The sequence below is a fragment of the Stegostoma tigrinum genome, chromosome 18, assembly GCF_030684315.1.
Source record: "Stegostoma tigrinum isolate sSteTig4 chromosome 18, sSteTig4.hap1, whole genome shotgun sequence".
NCBI lineage: Eukaryota > Metazoa > Chordata > Chondrichthyes > Orectolobiformes > Stegostomatidae > Stegostoma > Stegostoma tigrinum.
Window position 1 is genome coordinate 34,698,667 of NC_081371.1, and position 21,178 is coordinate 34,719,844.

General features: G+C 37.9%; 1 protein-coding gene across 2 annotated transcripts in view; it reads right to left on the minus strand.

Annotated features, from left to right (window-relative positions):
- Positions 1–2,550: 2,550 nt before the first annotated feature.
- asz1 (ankyrin repeat, SAM and basic leucine zipper domain containing 1) overlaps positions 2,551–21,178 on the minus strand; it is a 142,546-nt gene continuing 123,918 nt past the window's right edge. For both annotated transcript variants that reach the window (XM_048549306.2, XM_048549305.2), the window contains exons 11-13: positions 12,546–12,651; positions 11,316–11,429; positions 2,551–4,071 (exon numbers count right to left, since the gene is read on the minus strand). In XM_048549306.2, the coding sequence (XP_048405263.1) occupies positions 3,922–4,071; positions 11,316–11,429; positions 12,546–12,651 (370 nt within the window). In that variant the 3' untranslated portion in view covers positions 2,551–3,921. The remainder of the gene's footprint in view (positions 4,072–11,315; positions 11,430–12,545; positions 12,652–21,178) is intronic.

The window sequence follows — 21,178 nt, forward strand, 5'->3', positions numbered from 1 at the left end:
ATTTCTAGGGATAGACTGGCCACTAATATCCATTACAAACCCACTGGCTCCCACAGCTACCTGGACTATGCAACTTCACACCCCACTTCCTGTAAAGACTCCATCCCATTCTCTCAGTTCCTCCACCTCCGTCGCTTATGTTCAGATGAGGCCAACTTCGACAAGGGAGGCTCCGTAATGTCCACATTCTTCCTCAACTGAGGATTCCACAGCACTGTTGTCGACAGGGACCTCAATTGGGTCCGACCCATCTCCCTCACTTCTGCCTTCACCCCTTCTCTTCCCTCCTGCAAAAGTGATAGGGTTCCTCTTATCCTCACCTACTATCCCACCAGAATCGTCATCCAGATCATCCGATGCCATTTTCGCCACCTCCAGCAAGATGCCACTACCTGAAACACATACTCCTCCCCTCCTTTGCCTGCCTTCTGCAGGGACTGTTCCCTCCAGTACACCCTGGTCCACACTTCCTTCACCACCAACACCTCCCCACAGCCATACGGCACCTTCCCCTGTAACTGGCAAAGATGCAACATCTGCACATTTACCTCCCCCCTCCCCAGTAACCAAGGGCCCAAACATACCTTCCAGGTGAAGCAGTACTTCACCTGATATCCAAGAATCTAGTCTACTGCATTTGCTGCTCCCAATGTGGTCTCCTCTACATTGGGGAAACGAAGCTGGACTTGGCGACCGCTTCGCAGAACATCTACATTCTGCTCGCAAAAAAGACCCTGAATTACCTGTTGCCTGCCACTTCAATGCACCACCCTGCTCCCTGGCCAACATCTCTGTCTCTGGCTTGCTACAGTGTTCCAGTGAAGCCCAGCGCAAGCTGGAGGAACAACATCTCATTTTCCGCTTGGGGACCCCACAGCCCTCTGGACTCAATATTGAGTTCAATAATTTTAGGGCCAAAACTCTCCCATGTCCCAGCTCCCCACCCCAAACACCAGGCCTTGGTACCACATGGCCTGCCACTACATACCCCCTGTTGTTAGTCACTAACAGTCCACATTACAACTATTCACCCTCCCAGCCTGATCGTGAGCAACTCCTGTCTGTCCAACTGTCTTTCTCTCTCTTTGGGCTCTATCCTATCATTTACTCCCTACCCCATCCACTTCCCTATTTTCTGCATACAAACTGACATTTTCCCAGCCACCATCAGTTCTGAGGAAGGGTCACTGGACCCAAAACGTTAACTGTTTTCTCCTCCACAGATGTTGCCAGATCTGCTGAGCTTTTTCAGTAACTGTGTTTTTGTTCCTGATTTACAGAATCTGCAGTTATTAGATCTGGGTTCCAACCCCACTTCCCCAGTGTTATAACACAGCTGAGGAACCTGAAGTATTTAGGGGCTCCTTTAGAGCTTGGAGTCAAGTCCCAACTTTGCCAGAGGTATAATATGCATCATAACAAAGCTGAACAAGTTGACTGAAAATATCTGCAAGAACACACAATGGCAAGTTGTGGAAAGCAGTGGACAACTTCAGCTGGAGAAGCAGATTACTGCTAAGGGTGATGCAAGGGTGCTTCAAACAGAGGTTAACCATCAAAAAAGTACTGTCCTCAGAGACTGGTGTCCATTCTGGGTATGGAGAGGTTGAGTAGCTTGGGCCAGTACTCAGTGTTTAGAAGAATGAGAGACCACCTTATTAAAACATACAAGATCGATAGGTAGCTTGACAGGGTACATGTGTGGAGGTTGTTTCCCTTATATATGACAGTCTAGGACTACAGGGCGTAATCTCAGAATAAGGGTTCACCCACTTAAGACAGACAGAGATGAGGAGAAATTTATACTGTCAGGAGGGTGTAATTCTTTACTGTAGGCAGCTGTAAAAGCTGTTATTAAGCATGCTCATGGCTGAGATAGACAGATTTTTAATCAGTAAGGAAATCAAGGGTTGAGGGCAAAACGGAAGGTAGGGTTGATGATTATCAGGTCAGCCATGATCTCTTTAAATGACAGAGCAAATATAATGGGCCAAACGGCTCACTTTCACTCTATATGTTATGATCTTAGACTACTACTTTTGATATATATTGATGACCCAGTCTTTGTGCATGTCACACAATTTGCAAGGATTATTGACTGTGAGAAGGTTAAAACTAGATTTCATGAGGAGAAGGTTAAAACTAGATTTCATGAGGACAAAGACAGACCGTTAGAACAGGTGGACACATCACAGACAAAACAATGGAGAGAAATGTGAAGTGGTACATTTTAGTAGGAAGAACAAGGAGTAGCAATACAGTTATATCTCTCAAAAGAAGAATTAAGCTGTCTGATGCGGTACTGAAATATGTTCAGAAACACCAGTGAAATTCTAACACTGTAGTTTACTGTGCAGTGAATCATAATTCAATCTTCTGCCTATTGCTAATTCATTTAAAACATTCATCATTATCTGGATACTACAAAACACGGTGAATTTTAAATTTTAGAAAATCTCAAACCAAACAAAAAGGCATTGATATTGGATCATGTTTGCAACTATTTATTTATGTGAACACAACAGTGAAGAAAGCAATTCAATGCAGTGGTAGTGTCTCATTTCTGACACAGACGCCTGGCTGGTAGGACTTCTGTTACGAGGAAAGGTCACTGGATCTGAAACACTAACTAATTTCTCTCCACGGATGCTGTCAAAGTTGCTGAGATTTTCCAACAATTTCTGTTATTATTTCTGGTTTCAAGTCCCATTCCAGGGCTTGATACCAAAGGAATATGCATAATAAATGGAGGATTAACTGGAAAATCCCTGTTAGGAGTGGCACATATCACCAGGATGGCCATACAATGGAAAGAAATTAGAATTTCCACCATAATGCTCCTAGTTATAAATATGCAAATTGGTATGTTACCCCTGCGACTCAGACTCCCTGGGGTGGGGGAGGGAGGGTAATTTGGCTGTATGACCAGTGTGTTTCAGACTGCTGCCAACAGCAAGGGGCTTGATCTCCATTTCAGGCTGGAGTAGATTTTGGACCTATATCCTTGCTACCTCTTTTGGAAGTCACGGCTCTGTGCTCGAACCTTCCTTGGGCAGAGATCTCGAAGATGATAACAGAGAAATCACTTTTTATATTCTATAACCAAGTATTTGAAATCCAAATATTTTAACAAAATTACCTTTGATAATCAAGATGAAAACAACTTCAATTGTACCTGAAGATGCTTTCCCCTCGTCCATCAGAGAATTCCTTCAGAAAGTTACATAAATCAATCTTACATAGCTAGAAAAACACTTACATTTATATTTGACCCTCCCAGACCGAACAAGGTCCCAGTATTAAGAAAAATCTGAATTAGTCATTAGTATTTTTATAAGCCATCACATATTGAACAACATGATGCATCAAATTTGACAACGCTGCATCAAGTATTTATTGACAAACACTAAACTATCTGAATAAAGGTCCATTAACTCTATTATATCTAATCCCCAGATACAAAGATGCCTAAGTTGTAACCAGAAATCTGTAAGCCTATCAAAATTACTGTTGAATTGCTTGTAAATATTGTTTATGGCTGTAATCTAATAATAATATTTTGGAATAACAAGTTTTCTTTTTGATATCCAACACTGATTTAACTTCTGAATGAAAAAGTGTCACACGAGGGTCTCATCATTTGAAGGCTCCTGGGCAAGAAAATATATTGAGTATATGCAGCGTGTCTTAATATAAGAACAATGTGGTAATCAGAATAACAGCAATTATTTACAAGTATATCCATCTCAGATACAGTATCAGTAATTCAAGTGTTCCTTTAAATGGCACCATTGTTTTAGCTTAAACAAAAATACAATTATTGGAGAATAGTAGCAGTCTTCTCTGAGCAGATTGATGCCAAGAACCAAATATCTTTCAAATAAATAAAATCAAGAGTCAAAGAAAATTTTAATTTCCAGCTTAATTTCTCAGAACACGTAGTTTTATGAGAAAATAAATAAATCCAGTTCCAAACAGGCCAATTGCTACTTTCTTCAAGAATCGATTGGGACGGAAGTAACTTTGCAATGCTGGTACCCGACTGGGAGCTTGCTCTTGGTCATTCTGCAACTAAAATGGAAAAATACGATTAAAACTTGTGTATATATAAATCTCCTTGAAAAACCTGAATGTTAAGGTTTAATATTAAACCAGCATGAGCTCAGGAGGTTGATCAAAGATTTTTCAATTGAATTAATTTCATGAAATGCATTTTAATTTCGTTAGAGACTGACAAATACTTTGAATTCTTTTTTTGAAGTTAACTGAAGGACTGACTCAAGATTTCACATTTTCAGACTTTTACTGTAGCATGTGAAAAATTATATTTTTCTGGATAACAATACTTTAAAATTACAGAAAATTGCCCTTTGATAACCATCACACTCTCAGAAGAATTACTAATCTTACAGCAACGGCCCACAGTTGCTCTCACTTCAAGTGGGTTGCTGTACTTTCACTTCACTAGATAGTAACAATAAGTGATGAGAAACTTTCACTGGTTTGGTAGCTTCTCAAATTCACCATCAACAGTAAAGCTTATTCCATTGACACTTCTCTGGCATTTCTGACAGGAGATTATTGCCCTCCTACATCCATTTGAGGAGCTGAAACCCCTGCAACCTCACCTCTCTATTGACCACACAGAAATCTGAGTCCATTTATGGTAGTCATTAATTTGTAGGGAAGTCTGTAACCTGATCTCAAAAATGACTGCCACGGAGAAGAATTCAAAGGAAATGCAAAACACATTAACTTTGCATTCAGACAGGAGTGCAGATTAACTACTCCTGATCAACATCCTTTCATCTTTGATGTTACAATCTGACTGTTACAGTCTGATAGCTACACTACCATTGTAGGATTTGGGAGGCTTAGTCTATTCATTATGAACTCAGACTCCTGGCATTGTCTCCGAATGTGAATACCACTCATCACCTTCTGAGTAAAACAATCTAAGCCATCCTTTGATTTCAACAATCAGACCACCCAGGTTTGGTGTCAGGCAAACTGCAGAACAGGTCACTTGAGTCCTTAATTTACCTTTAATGTAATGATACAGTCCCAAAATATAATCTCAATAATGATAATTGCAACAAATGTAACTATATGATAAATATGCTCCAAGCATTCATTTGCTGATCCATAAAGTGCAGTGAATATAAATGAAGTCGAATTCTGTTATTTTTGAAGTGGATAGCTAATTGCATTGAATCATACTGTATTAACAGGTGATTACTCAAATCAACGTCAATTGCAAAGAAGTAATAAGCTATGGGTCAGCCTGCTGTCACACATTAAGAATCTCTCCATCATGTAAGAAATTAAATGATTTTAATTTACGTAAATTATTTTAATGTGAAGTTAATTTACTTGGATGTCAAATTAGAAGTCAATAGCTAAAAGCAAACCAACTTAGAAGATTATCACCCTCAACATCAAAAATTTATGATGAATAAAGCATGAGAATAGCAGAAGGTCAAAAATCAACTTGTCAAATTCTAAAAATAATGTTTAGTCACTGTCAGTGTTTTTTGAAAGTTACAATACATTTATGTTTATTACTTGACCAAAATAAAAAATAACTCCTTAGGAAAATGAGTGGAAGAATTTATTGAAAAAAATTCATTCTTGGAACAAAGGGTTGGCAGTAATACTAACATGTGAGTCATACATACAACTTTAATACTTTTGGCTTTGAACACTGCCGATCTCGCCTCAATTCTATTTTCTCATCTGCTCACAATATCCCTCAATTTCAAGAGAACAAAGATCTGGCTTCTTCATCCTTAAATGGATTGAATGGAATTCTCTAACTCAGAGGACAACAAAGATACAGAACACTAATAAATTTGTCAAACATGATTTGCCTTTTGTAAAACCTTGTTGAACCTATTGAATCACACCCATGATTGTTTTAACTGCATCACAAGTTCAATAATGGGTTTCAGAATTTTCTAGACAACTGATGTCAGGCTGACTCACTTGCAACCATTACTGTTGTTAACTTTTATTTCAATCTGCTGAGACCATTCAAGAATCCAGGAAATTTTGGAAAATCGTTATCACTGTATTCACTATCTCTGCAGCTCCTGCTTTTCAACCTGGAAACATAGACAATCAAATGCTAGGAATTTGGTGGTTTTAAATTATTTAAGGTTTGCCAATACATCTTCTCAATTGCTATGATGTTTGACACCCTTATTAGCTTCTTTGTTACCTTGTGTTTCTGCTCAGTAATTTGTACTTCCAACTTTGAAGACTGACAAAATATTTGTTCAATACTTCTGCCATTTCTTCAATGATAACCACACCTGTCTCTGTGTCTAAGGGACATTTCCTTCAGCTATATATTTGAAAGAGCTCTAATAATCTAGTTTTATGTTCATTTATAGTTTGCTGTCATATTCCAACTTTCTTCCATTATTAATCTGTTGATTGTCTTTGCTAGTTTTAAAACTTCCCCAATTCTCTTAGCAATTATTAGGCATAGTTCTCTTCTTTACAATACTATAATCCTCTTCTAACATAATATTGTACTGAACTCGCCCACCAATCCATGAAGGGACCCTTCTTGTTGAGATTTTTTTTAATAGAATGTATTTTTGTTGAATATGGTGAATTAATTCTTTAAACATTTCCCACTGTTCATTTACCAAAATACCACATTTACCTTTTAGTCTATTTATCCAACCAACTTCAACCAGCTCACCCCTTATATCTACATCATTAGCTTTACGATTTTTGTTTGGGAGTAGAGTTAACCATTATCAAACCTAATATAGAATGGAATATTATAAACACATGTCTTCAGAGAATCTTGTACTATCAGGTTACTAATTAAAACATTAGATACAAATGCATTCTTAAATAAAAAGCTTTCTGACTAATTTTACAATTTGATTTGTTCTGTCTAGAAGAAGAATAAGGTCCTTCATCCTTACCACATTGTGTTTCTCATAAGCTCCGAATGCCTGATGCTCAATGCCCATCCAGTGGTATAACAATTATTAGTGGGGGCTATAAACTGTTACGAGCAGCTTTTTTTCTGATAACCAACTATACCAAATGTACACGCCAATCTTGAGCTGATTTTTTTCCCCGTCACTATTATACTTCCCATTCTTTTCTATCAGGGCTAACATTCCCTTTTCCACACGGTCTAAATACCACGCATCCTGGAATAATTTAGCCAATCGACAGATGTTTTTAAAAAACGGGTTACTTCTTTCCTGCTTATCACTGGTACTAAGAAAGAACGGTGAAAATGTCAAAATTTCATAATAGAACTCTTCAGCACTGATAGCTTGCCTGACTGCTCAACCAATTTATCCACATGAATCATCAATGGTATGTGCATACTGCCCAGCAGTTGGAAATGAATAAAAATTTGGATTCTGGGAATAGTAGTTAAAATAGATAATGCAAAGCTAAGAAATTACATTACCGGTGCAAATGCTTTCCTGCTTGTAGCTATTTGATTTCTCACCATCAGTAACTGGTTGCAATTTGATGATTCAACATCTGTAGCAGTATTCCTCACCTGTGCTATTGCCTGCCAACTGAACAAATTTAGCTGTCTATTCATTAACTTTTTAATCCATATGGATTAATTGTAGTTCCTTATTGTGCTCTGAAACCTCTCTCAGATTGGCAGTCATTAAAACTTACGCTAAATTTAAAGGTGCAAAAATGTAGCCTAAGTACAAAATGAAGCAGATTATTTTGAAAAATCTTGCACATATTAGCTATGGCTCAACTTTTGTTTCAGTCAAAATCACAATAGAGAGAATTAATCCGAAAAATGTAAGTGGAGCTGCGACTGCAGTGATGCATTGTGGGAGGTGCCATCCTTTTTAAAATGCATTAATCCAGAGCTCCATTTGCTTTTTCAGGTGGATGCTAAATATCCTAAGACAATGTTTTAAAGATGCAGAGAGAAGTTTATTCCTGATTCTAGCCCATATTTATCCCTCAAGCAAATTCACTAAAAATAAATCATTTGGCCTTTACCACGTGCAGCTTGAGGCAACTGACTTATGTTCATGTTAGCTGTTGTATTTTTGTTTTTTTTCCAGTATCGCTGACAGGGCTGGGAAATATTTCAGCCTGTTTTTTTTAAACTTTCGTGCTGGTCTCTCTGCCTTCGAGGATCTGGATGTTCATAAAACCTGCTCCCAATATTGGTCATTTAATCATTCACCACCATCCACATTTGAATATGATGGTGGGAGAACTTTGATCTGATCTGCTGATTATGGGTCACTCCCATTTGTTGATTATGGGATCACTTAGATCTGTCAATAAGCATGCAGTATCACCAGATTGGAGTCTCATTTTTGGGTGCTTCTGACGAATGCCTCTGGGCTGCATAGATCTGTTGTCACACAACAATGTGAAATGTGCTTCACACGAAACAAACAGGCCCTATTAATGACTATTTTCCTTAAGACAATGTGTGCACACATAGCTACACAGCAATCTAAAAGGGACAATGCAGCAAACAAGCTGTTCACAGCAAAGAGAATTTTGAGAAAACATTGCTCCTGGCATGCATCAGGGATACGTCTTGATTAAATAGGAATGGTAGAGTCAGGGATATGGTAGGCTATGAAATTACAGATTCTGGTGGAATACAATTCTGCACCTGAAGATGACCTAGAGTGTCTCCTGAATGCCCAGATTTGAGCTGCTAAACCTATTCTAGATTAATTCCATTTTGCGCAGTGGTAGCACCAGACAATAAAATAGAGACAAAGCAAGAGGATGAAACTTTGGGCTGGATTTTCCAAAGAGGTGGCAATATCACAGATTGCCACTTCAGCCTTGTTGCTTTGAAAGAAGGGAACTCCATATATACAAGAAGAAATTTCACTCAAAACCCCCAAACGATCCTGGTCTGGAATCCATTTGGACCTTTACTCTGTGTCTGTTCTCAGTTCAGGGACTGTGAAATACCATTGTACAAATTTACACATTGCTTTTTTTCAAATTTATTTTGATGCAGAAAGTCTATTTACAATTTAAATAATTGAACTAATTTGATTTTGGGATTAAAATTAATTTTAAATTCAATCAGCAGCCACCATCCAAAACCAAAATGATGACAACTCCTAGCTTTTAACAGAAGAACTAAATTACTGATTTTAAGCTTAAAAGAATGAAAATTTTCAGTGAACCACAGTCAACGCTATAAAGATTGTGAAGGTGTGTTTATTAACTCATGTTGATAGTTTGTAACTCATATGGTGTAAAGAAGGTTAGGAAGTGGTAAAGCTTCAAGAGAGTTACTCTGCAGCAAATTCCTGTTCAACTGTTGAAAGTGATGTGGTGCTTCTTCAGAGGTATGCCTGAAGATGACAGACATCCAGCTTAGAAAATGTAACTTCAACAATTTATAATCAGAATGACCACTTCAAAAGATTTATCCACTGGAAAGGAGGAAGATCTTCATACAACCAATATCAGGAAAGGAGTGCTCACTTCAGTTTAAGTATGGAAGTGTGAGATATGTTGAAACCATGTAGCCAAATGATATTTTCACAATCACTAATAGAACAGCAACCTTAAATTTGGAGCACCTGAAATGCCATGCTCTTGACTTGACTAAAACATTGATATTTATTCTTCCCAGTAGATTCCTATTGGTAAGCCAGTGAATGTGCTTGCGTATGGCTCAGGATTCCTGATAGCAGCTTCCAGTTCCATTGCCCAGGTGATATGCTGAGTGCTTTAGTGATCTCCAATATCTGATTTAAAAATCCCAAGTGTCCCCATTATTTTCAGAAGTGAAAGGAGAGAATAGGGCAATCCATGGTTGAGCCTTGGATCATTTCAAACATTTTTAATATTTACTATCTTCCATCTGACTCATTAGCTTTACTAGTACAATGAAGGCTGATCAGGATGATTCTTGATGGAAAGTGAAAGAACTATTGATGCTGGAAGTCAGAAACAAAAATAGAACTTGCTGTAATAGCTCAGCAGGTTGGCAGTTTCTGTGAAGAGAAATCAGAGTTATTGTTTCGGGTCCAGTGATCCTTCCTCAGAACTGGGGAACTTCCTCAGTTCTGAGGAAGGATCACTGGATCTGAAACATTAACTCTGATTCCTCTTCACAGAAACTGCCAGACTTGCTGAGCCTTCACAACAATTTCTATGTTTGTTTCTAATTACTGATGGATCTTGATTATATACTTAACAACCAGCAAAAATATTCCCTCACAATGTATTGTCCTGCACTGCTCAACCCCGTTAGATGGCTAATTTTAAACAGCAGATGTGACAACTGCAGTGCATGGCTGATATTTTCTAATTTATACAGGTGATCTTAAGTTCTACTCAACTAGGTTTGCCAACTTGAGTTGTCTTTTTGAGTACTGTAATGGAAGCATGATATTACAATTAAACAAAAATGCCTGTATGGATAAATTAAAAGACTTTTCAAGAGTTGATGGGGAGGTGATGGCCTAGGGGTATTGTCATTGATCTGTTAATCCAGAGACCCAGATAACATTCTGGGGCCCTGGGTTTGAGTCCCACCACAGCAGATGGTGGAACTTGAACTCAATTTAAAAAAAAATCTGGAATTAAGAATCTACTGATGACCACGAATCCTTTGTCGATTGTCAGGAAAAACCCATCTGGTTCACTAATGTCCTTTAGGGAAGTTAATTGCCATTCTTACCGAGAGTGGCCTACGTGTGAATCCAGACCCACAGCAATTTGACTCTTAACTGCCCGCTGGGCAATGAGGGATGGGCAATAAATGCTGCGTGGTCAGTGATGCCTTCACCCCATGAATGAATGAAGAAAAACAAGTTTTCAAGCAAGTAATTTATAAATTTTACGTAAAATATTTCATAGAAATGGCCCCTTTAAATGCCAGGATGTTTTCACATGCAACGTTATATATTAAAGGTAAATATTAACTCTTTGTCAGGTTTTTTTTCACATTAATTACTAGACCTCCACATGGCTTCATTCAGTAACAGATTCTCTGCTGACACTAATACTCCATTTGCTGCATCTCTGAATTTATTCCCACTCCAACAGTCAATTACTTTCAAGTGACACTTTCTGCCAAATGCCTGTCAATATGTTGTTAGTTCCTAAATGACTGATGTAGTGTTAACATACAGCCTTGACCTCTCTACCCTCACATCTCTGTCACCACTCAAGTGTTATTCACATTATATCTGATCTATAGTCTTTTACAAGGACGTAGGGAAAATTCTACTTAAAAAAATGTTTTATAAGCACTGTTAAAATCTATTGATTTAAAACTGCACAAATGCCTTATCATGTTCCTTTACCTTCAGCAGAAGATTTCTCAACCTTTGCACTTCTTTATCCAGATCCTGAATACATTTAACCAGGTCATTACAGGCCAAAGCAGACTTTTGGTCAGGGTCCACATCCAGTACTCTCTGAAAACAGGTAGATAAACATAGATGCAAACTGAAGTTATTGGTACAAAATAACCAGGGGAAAATGTATCAAAGCTTTGGCATGTTCTTCAAGTTGAGTGCCAAGAAATCTGATATCATACCAACAAAATGAAAGTTTTCCTCAGAGAAACATTTAACACTAGCTATTTTGCAACAGACTCGCTAGTTACTTTTTGTGTAAATTTCTATATATTGTTACAAGTTGCCCAGTTCTGCCATAATATCTTTATGTAATTATCAAGATCTCTAATTTTTGGACCAAATGCAAGTCTTCAGGTTTTGGTCAACAACCATGGCAAAACGTGATGGTTTTTCCAACTCGTAGGACAAGGAAGCAGGTCCTGAATTTACCTCAGCCAGAACATTGATTGAATCCCAGACTCTTTCTAACTAATCTGTTCAGAGGCGTTATGACTCAGCTGTGGAGCAGGTGGGACTTGAATGTGGTCCTCCCGGTTCAGAGGCAAGTGGCAGAAGCTAAAGGACCCTTGGCACCAATCTGATCCACATATTAACTATCCAGCCACATGGGCTAACCAGCTAGCCCATTATTGAGATGCCAAATGAGTAATAAGTTAATTTCTGTACATTTTCAAGAACTCAACCCAGATGGGTGGTTGTTTGGGGGGGTGGGTGCGGGGTTGGGGGCGCGGTGGTGGGGAAGAGAAATTCAGAAGATCCACTCAGTGATCTTGACAATAACTTGTGCACAGATAGACGATGGAAAAAGATGAGAATGGGGTTCAGCTATGGAATAACCAAGGTGGAATATCCAACCAGCCTGAACATGATCCTTTTGCCAGGAACCACACACTGCTGATGTTCATGGGCTACAAATTAGCTTGAGTTGCCTTCCATCTTCAGAAGAAGAGGATTAAGAATTGGATGAAAAAATCTTGGTATAGTGGAACAATATTAACCTTGTTAGCACTCTTTCCTAAAAAATTAAGAAGTTTTAGGTATTTTAACATTAGTCAACGTATTGAAAAAGGTATATTTAGTTGGCAATATAGAGTTGTTCAGTTTTCTGAGATATCAAAATAATGTAGATTGTACCGTGGTAAAGGAGAATGGAACATTTCCTCTGAAACATACCAGTTCTGAATTGGTTGATAATTGGTTAGCCACATTCTGAACTGTTAACTTTAAGTGACCACAGTGCTTCTTCAGCTTTATCAAAAATTTTGTAAGTTCTTCATTGCTTGAAAAGAAAAAAAGAAGTTTATGACACAAGTTATCTAAAACATAAATCAACAATCTATGTCACGATCTTGGTAGAGACCAGTTGCTCTGCGACTGGGCAATTCAGCTGAGGGTAAGTTCCTAGAGATGTTGAAAATGGATTAGGGAGCTAGGCACTTGCATTTAATTGAAATTGCAATATTGACTTCACTTTTAGTGTTTCTCAAAATAAATACAGACTCAATTCACATTGTAATTTTCTTAATAAGACATTTGATTTCCATTTATACTCCCCATATTTTGATCAAGTTTCCTAACACCCTAAGAAAATCACTTAATCCACTGATAATCTCCGTTTTTCATCAGTGGGCTCCCGGAATGCATTAGCTATATATTACATGTGTGAATTATGCTTGCAACTATTGAACACAAATTTTAAGGGAATACAAATATGGAAAGGACAAGAAAAGGAAAGACACATGTGTTATTTAGATGCACCTAAAATGATCAACCACAAGCATCTAAAGTTGCTTCTACTCTCTTAGTGAGTGATGCCAAACTGACCTCTGTAATATTACAAACAAGTCTTTGCTTACTATAGATATACATTCAAAGTACAAATATTTTACTTCTGGTTCTTCTTTCTCCCAACAAGGAAAATGTGATTACGGAGTTGATGACGAACTCGCTCAGTACATAATATGTATTCAACATGAAAAGAGAGGACTCGATTGCCATTTGCCCATGTTTTCGCTATGTAACATCCACATATTGGAAGTCACAGACACTATAATATCAGAATATTTTAACATGCCATTTAGGTTACTGGTAATCCTGTTAAATATGAAGTTTGTTTTGTAGCCAATCCCAAGTGATCTGAACTTTGGAAATAAAGACTTGTTTTTAAACTTGTGGCTGACATCAAGTTTTGAGGGAGAGTGAAGGAATAGTCAATACAAAAGAGACTTGCAACAGTTTAATCAAGGACATTAATAAACCTGCAGAATGGGCAGTGAACTTTACTTGCCAATTTTTTGAACTGCTTGCATTTTATAAAAGGCATATACAAGCACAGGGGAATGAGCAGCGAAGATTTACAAGAATGATACCAGAAACACATGGGCATAAATATCAGGAAAGGATCGACAGACCGTCTCTTTTGAGAAAAAGACAGCTGGTGGCTGATCTAATATAGGTCTTTAAAAATTATGAAAACTTTAGATTCAAATAAAACAGATGGACAGAGAATATTTCCACTTGGGACAGCGAACATATCCAGAAGATCTGGATATAAGATGGGCACTAAAAAATCCAAACCAGAATTCAGGAGAAACTTATTTTACCTATAGAGTGGTAAGAATGTGGCATGTTGTACTATGAGGAATAGGTGAAATACCTAGTTTAGATACTTTTAAGGGGAAGCTATATGAGCATTTGAGGGGAAGAGATTGGAGGGTTACAGTCATGGATTTATGTGACGAAAGATTGACGGAGGCAACAGCTTAATGACCCATTTCTGTATTCAATTCTGTCCCATTTTGGTAGGTGGACAAGGTAGATGGGGCTCTTTTGTGCTCAATGGCAATGTCACTACCTCTTGGCCAGAAGGTCTGGGTTCAAGTCCCAACTGTCAGGAAGTGTGCTGTAGCGTGTCTGAACAGGTTGATTAGAAATAAATTGACAGGGTACACCCTAAGAGGTTATTTTCCTTGGCAGGAGAGTCCTTAACTCAGAGTCTCGAGGTCAGAAGTCACATGACACCAGATTATATTCCAATAAGTTTATTTGAAATCACAAGTTTTCACAGTGCTGTTCCTTTGTCAGGTGAAGTGAGTGACAGGAACAGCATTCGGAAAGCTTGTGATTTCAAATAAACCTGTTGGAGTATAAGCCAGTGTCGTGTGACATCTGACCTTGCCCAACCCAGTCCACAACCAGCACCTCCACAGCGGGATCTCAATGTAAGGGGTTGGCCATTTCAGGTAAACAGATAATTATATATCAGAATTTTTAAAAAAATGTTAAAGAACAAAAGAAATAGGAGTTAGGATAGGCTTAATTGTTTATTCCAGATCGAAGGTCAAGGCTGTTCTTTTTGCACCATTTGCAAAGACAAAGGGAAAAATGCTTAAATGTGGAGTAAAGTGGGGAGAGATTGATCTGTTACTGCATTGGGAAATGCGAATAGTTCATTTGAAATTTAATTTATGTTGGGACACTTGAATGTATCTCATAACTAAATGGGATATTACTGATGGTAAAGAGCAGACAATCACCTAGTGATATTATCGCTAGAGGATTAATGCAGAGACGCTGGTGATGTTCTGATGACCTGGGTTTAAAACCGGGATTTGAATTCAATGGATTCTTAATTCTAGATATTTAATGATGACCACAAAACCATTGCTGGTTATTGAGGGAAAGCCAGTCTAGTTCACTAATCTCCTTTATGAAAGGAATCTGCTGTCCTTACCTGATCTGGCCTAGATACGACTCCAGACCCACTGCAATGTGGTTGACACTTTTCTGGGCAATTAGTGATGGGTAATAAATGCTGGCCCAACCAGCGCAACCCACATCTCATGAATGAATAAAAAAATCCAGGCACAAATCCTTCGTCACTTAAAAGCAGCAGTGCACAATGCACGTATAAATGAAACAGATTTCCAAATACAAAATAGATTGATCTATATTTAATAAATCAAATCGTGAATTTTATATTTCAAAATCATTTGTTTGGGTTCAGATAGAGGAACAAATCTTGGAACTGCAGTTGCATGCAATCGGTTTCAAAAATCAGATTCTTGACCTGTAACTGACTGCATCAAAAGGTTGTGATCCGGAGACTGATTGTTTACTGAAATTTGAACTACCAGCTTTTTCATCACATTGTCAGGTCGTAATGCTCAATCAGCCACTTCTAAAATGAGTAACTCCTGATTTAGCAACATTTTGGAGAGGTTTAAAAGTCAATCAACATTTCAGTTTTTTGAAGTAATACTTCTTTAAGTCATCAGATTATACTCACAAATGGTATTCTAACATTATTCTATTAAGCTTTTTTGAAAGTTTATGATTATTTTCACTGAACCATCTTTCTGATACGATTACAACACAGTTGGTTCTGATGGATAACTTTCATACTTATCAAAACAGCTATTACTTTCAGCACTGCCACAACCACTACCTGTGTAAAATTTAACAGCTTGAAGTCACCTATTGTCACAGTTTAATGTGTTATAAATCATTATGAAAAAAAAGTGTTCCAATAAATTGAACTCCAGAAATTTACCTTGTTTTTACATTTCTGCTCCTAAAATGATTAAATTCCTGAAAAAATTCTTTAAGAGCTGCACTGAAACTAAATACCTGTAAACATGACCATTTCTTTTACATTTTGGAAGTGCATTAAATAAAGTAAATGTTTTGAAATAAAAAAAACATTTTCAGAAGTATTTTATCAATTAAAAACCTGATTTCACCCTCACTTATATAAAACAAAACTCTGATTTGGACCTGGAAGAGCCGAAAATGGATGACAGAACTTCAACTAATACACAGAAAATGCAATTCATCACTGGCAAAGCAAATGATATCTTCCTCATTCATCACTAGTGCAACAGTACATATTTTAGTTGCATCATTAAACAACTTTACAGCAAGGACTTTGCAGAGTTGGACTTAATGTCAATCAATATTTAATATTTGCTGTGAGAGGAACTGTTTGTACACCAATCATCCTAATAGTCTCAAGAATAAGTGTGTCTGTGAAAGCAAATGGCGATGCATCAATCCTAAATAGTTTAACTGCAATGTGCTTCAGCACTCCTTCAACTAATGCCATGTTGTTTGTCTATGGATAAGCTGATACTGATATTCCAGCACATTAACAGTAATAAAGTAATCCTTCATATGATCTAAATCAGACCGATAACTTCTAAGCTTCAAGAGTCGAGATAATTTTCAGAACAAACTCCAAGCTGTTATTAAGTACAGGTCTGTACTGCAACAGTTCTGCTAATTCTGTGCTATACATTGAATATGATTGTGTACCAGTGTCATATACCAAGCTCACCCACTTTCTCAAACTACCTACAAAAGCTTCTGAGGGTGAGATGGCAGACAAAATACTAGACACTTAGATACTCACTCAAGCTGACATACCACCATCCACATCTGTTGAGGCAGTCACAACTGAACTGGGCTATTCATGTAACTAGAATGCTCTACACTTCTTCACCAAAACAAATCTTTGTGGAGAACTTGAGTCTGGGGTGTGCTCTCATGGAGATCACACGGTTAAGACAGACTGATGGTTTAATCAGGAGTTCTGACGCTGACGTAGTGTCCTGGGAGAAGCTTGTTCAGGACCACTGCATCTGCTGGAACAAAATAAAAACTGATGTGGTCTCTGTCAAAAGCAAATGCCGAATCAGAGGCAGAGGAAAATCCCAACCCAGAAACTTGTACAAGCTTGTTATATGTTACCCCTGTTCCATTTGCGGCATAACCTTCAGAGCACAAATTGGCTTTAGCAGTCACCTACATTCCCCAGAACCCTACCAAATACCCCAGATGATGAATGTCATCTTTACCCTGGAGCATGAACAATTAGTAATGAATATTTTCCATCTGGTACCTTCAATCAGCTAAATTAGCACAGTTGATATGAAGAGTAGGGTGGGATAAGGTAACAACTGAAACATTGTTTCAGTTCATTTCAGGCAAATTAATGGCAATCCTAAATCAATGTGATTAATTCATATTACTGTCAATAGGGTATACTTTTTGGTTTTGGGGAAAATAATTTATACTCCCTTATTTGGAAACATAGAGACATAATTTCTCTCATGGATTTTCAATCACATTTACTGCAAATGGGTTCAGAAACAAAGCTGTTTAAAATTGGGAGCCCTAATGTTTATTCTGTTTGGTGAATAATCTAGTTGCTTCTGGATATTTTCTAATCAACCTGTTTCGAGATGCTAGTGTACACCTCTGGAGCAGGTGGGACTATCTCCTGATTTCAAATTTGGTTATTGCTCAAATTCTGTTACAAGTAAATTCTGCACCAAGTAAATGTGCCCACCTTGTGGTGGCTATAGATTAATATTAGCAATTAGCAATGAAACAAATTCTGTCTGCATAATACTTTTTAGTATTACTTGGAAGAAATTGAACTGCCTCGTCATTAGATGGATCTCCACAAAAATCTAAACAAAGTAATTTTAACTTGAGGAGAAATGTAATGTAATAGAATAGAATAGAACAGCCTTTGTCACATGTGTTCGAATGAGTGCAGTGAAAGTTTATAATGTCACCCCTCAGCGCCATCTTAGGTAGAGGATACCTAGGTACAGATACTTTTAAGGGTTATTAGAGAATTGAATTAGTGGAAAAAAAAAGGCAAGTTTGGGAATACAGAGTTTTTAAAAGTTCAGAATGAGAATAAGAAGTATCTTTAAATTACTCAAGTTATAATCCTTGTTCATCGAGTTCTGCCCACCAAGCTTCAGAACACGGGCCACGACTCAGCTCCCAGCTTGGCCCGCGCTCGTGCTGCTCCCATTCTAGCTGCGGCTCGCTTCCAGGACTTGGCCTGTGCTCGCTGTGCTCCCGCTCCGCTCCCACTCTGGAATCTGTCCGTATCTCGCTTCTGGGGCTTGGCCTATACTCGCTCTACTCCCACTCTGGCCACGATTTGCTTCTGGCACCCAGCCCTCACAAGCCCTGCTCCAGCTCTGGACTGAGGTCATGAATCATCTCCGGGTTCACCTTGGACTCCACTCTCCATTCCCTCCAGGTAGGGTACTTGGAGACGTTAAAAGTTGGGGTGCGGGTTGGGGTGAGGGTTGTGTTGGTGGGAAACATTGAAGCAAGAAGGAAAAAAGAAGAAAGGGAAAGGAGTGGGTGAGGAGAGAAGCTCCGGTTGGAGCATCTTACTCTGCAGCCATCGTAAGCAGAAGCTTAGCACTTTTCTACTGACCTAAAAATTACAAAGCAACAACAATTTCCATTTACGTTGTGACAGAGATATAGAATAGCCTCTTCATCTAGTAACTCAAGAGAATTCTATAATTATTTCATGAATGTACATTTGTTCTTTACAAAACTGATGCCATAAATCTGCTAATGAACCAGAAGCTCAGCACTCAAAGGAGTTTGAGCAGGAGTACTCAAAGGAGAATGAGTAGAGATGTTAACAGTCATGTGTCAAACTTTAAAACCATTATAACAGGGTCCAAAAGGGCTAACAATCTTTATACAGCCTTCAGGAGCACTTGTTAGGAACTTCTGTTGTATTTATTAACTTCTTAAAATGGAGATATTCCCTACCAGGTATTCAACAGCTTAAGTAGTTATCAAGATGAGCTTTTTAGAAGATTATTACAAACATTTGCATCCCTCAAGTGTCTAGCGAAGACCATCGCCAACTACAGGAAAAGAATCTAACCATCTTCCCTTGACCTCGGTGGCATGTTGTCACTGAACTCCCTACTATCCATCAAAGCCTAGAGCTATATCACCATTCCTTTAGTGGTGGGCTAAAAATTGGGAACTCGCTTCTAAACAGAACTATGTGTGCACGTACACCAGATGGACTGCTGCAGTTCAAGACCACCATCTCAAGGACAATTAGCAATGGACAACAAATGCTGGCCTTGTCAAGAACAATTACATTCAAGGAAGGCAATTAAAAAGAATTACGACAAACATAATTGAAATTTCATCATATATTTCTCCTTGCGTTGAAACCATTTGGCCCTTGAGATCTCTCTGTCTTAAGTTACTCTTCTTTTTCCCTCTACAGCCATTCTTTCTTTTCATGACATCTACAAATTTCACCAGACTCAGTTTTAGTTTACTTTGTTTCACTAATTCTTCTCTGCTGCTATGACTGTCTAAATAGACACATTAATAAAAACAAAATGTGCCATATCCCTACTGTTTATTAAATACAACACTGTAATTTGCCTTCACCTCCCTTTACCACTCCCTCTTTCCCTGTAAAAGCTTTCTTCCTAATAAGTGTCATTGATTTAAAATTGAAGGTAATCCTAGACTGATTACGTACAATTTGTGATTTTTGAAGTTGAACTAATGACTATGCACAAGGATCGATATAGGACTCTTGGAGAACGACTGGATAGAAATTCTAAGCTTTGAAAGTTTTTATAGGGCACATTGACTGAAGGTGCCTTGAATGTGGATGAAAAGCAATAGTGGAAAACATTGGATGATACAGAAGAATTAAACCCCTCCCCCCTTGTCACGTCATCAACATTTGTGTCTACTTCTAATGCTTGATTAACAAAGATATTAATGGTGATTAATAGTAAGGCAAATCCTTGAGTACAGGATTTTGATGAAAGGGAATGAAATGCTACATACCATCTCAAACTTGAGGTCATCTATTTATTTTTGTTAGCATGGAAGAAAAAGAGATGGCTAAGATTTTGAAGTCATGTTGGAATACTTTGTTCGTACAATCATTTTGTCTGAGAAGAAGAGTGAACTACTGTTTACCTCTGTAACTCAGTCACTCTGACAACTGGGGCTTTGGTTAAGCTTTGAAGGCTACTCAAGGGGTAAGAATAAAAAAATGAAGGAATAAATTTAATTTAATAAGGTCACAAGTCCTGCATTAACTCTTAAGCAGTCACCAGATAACAGGTTATTTTCATTTAATTGGTACGTATATATGATTTTTCAATTACTTAACCCCAAAAATGCCTTTATGAAAGAGTTCTTCCATGGAAATTTATCATAGAATGGAGGGGACATCAGGGAAAAGTGTAATAACACTGAAAAAGCAGACTCTGGGAACTGCTAAAGCCTCTGAGATATCATCGCCCAGTGTAGCGCATTCTTTTAAGATAGACAGGATAAGAAAACAAGGCAAGAATAAGGAACAAATAACGGGAATAATATTTATAATTTACATGATCCACATTTGGTGTTTCTATACAATGTAATTTTCTGATGAACTGAGCAAAAAAATTATGAAAAATGAAAGACTGTGATTAGCAACTTTATGCATTATTAACAAATACACTTCTCTCATTAGAGAGTTAGAAATTTTTGCTTTCAATCTCTGCTCAATTCATAATTAAATAGAAATGTAATTCACCTCTCAATGGTATTTCTTTTAATTGGGAGTTAAAAACTAGGCATGGTTTATACCAGTCTGAAATTCCAATACTAATCTCAGCAATATTGGAGGGGGGAAATGTGCCACAGGGTAACCACCTATAATCAATCAGCTTGCATAATTAGCTACATTGAAATGACTTTAAATTTACAAATTTCACCTGTGGAAATCGTCATATTAAAGATGATGGCCTAATAATCAATCACTGGTAAAAGTTTGATCAACTCCGTGGGTTCGCTCATTTAAAGCAGAAAAATACACAATAAATTACGAAGCAGGGATTACAGCAACCTATTCAATTCTGTGAAGGCAGCTGGCAGACCCACAGCAGTCACAACATTGTACACACAGCACATCTAGTCCTTAAAGGTGAATCCTCAATGGCAAGATACAC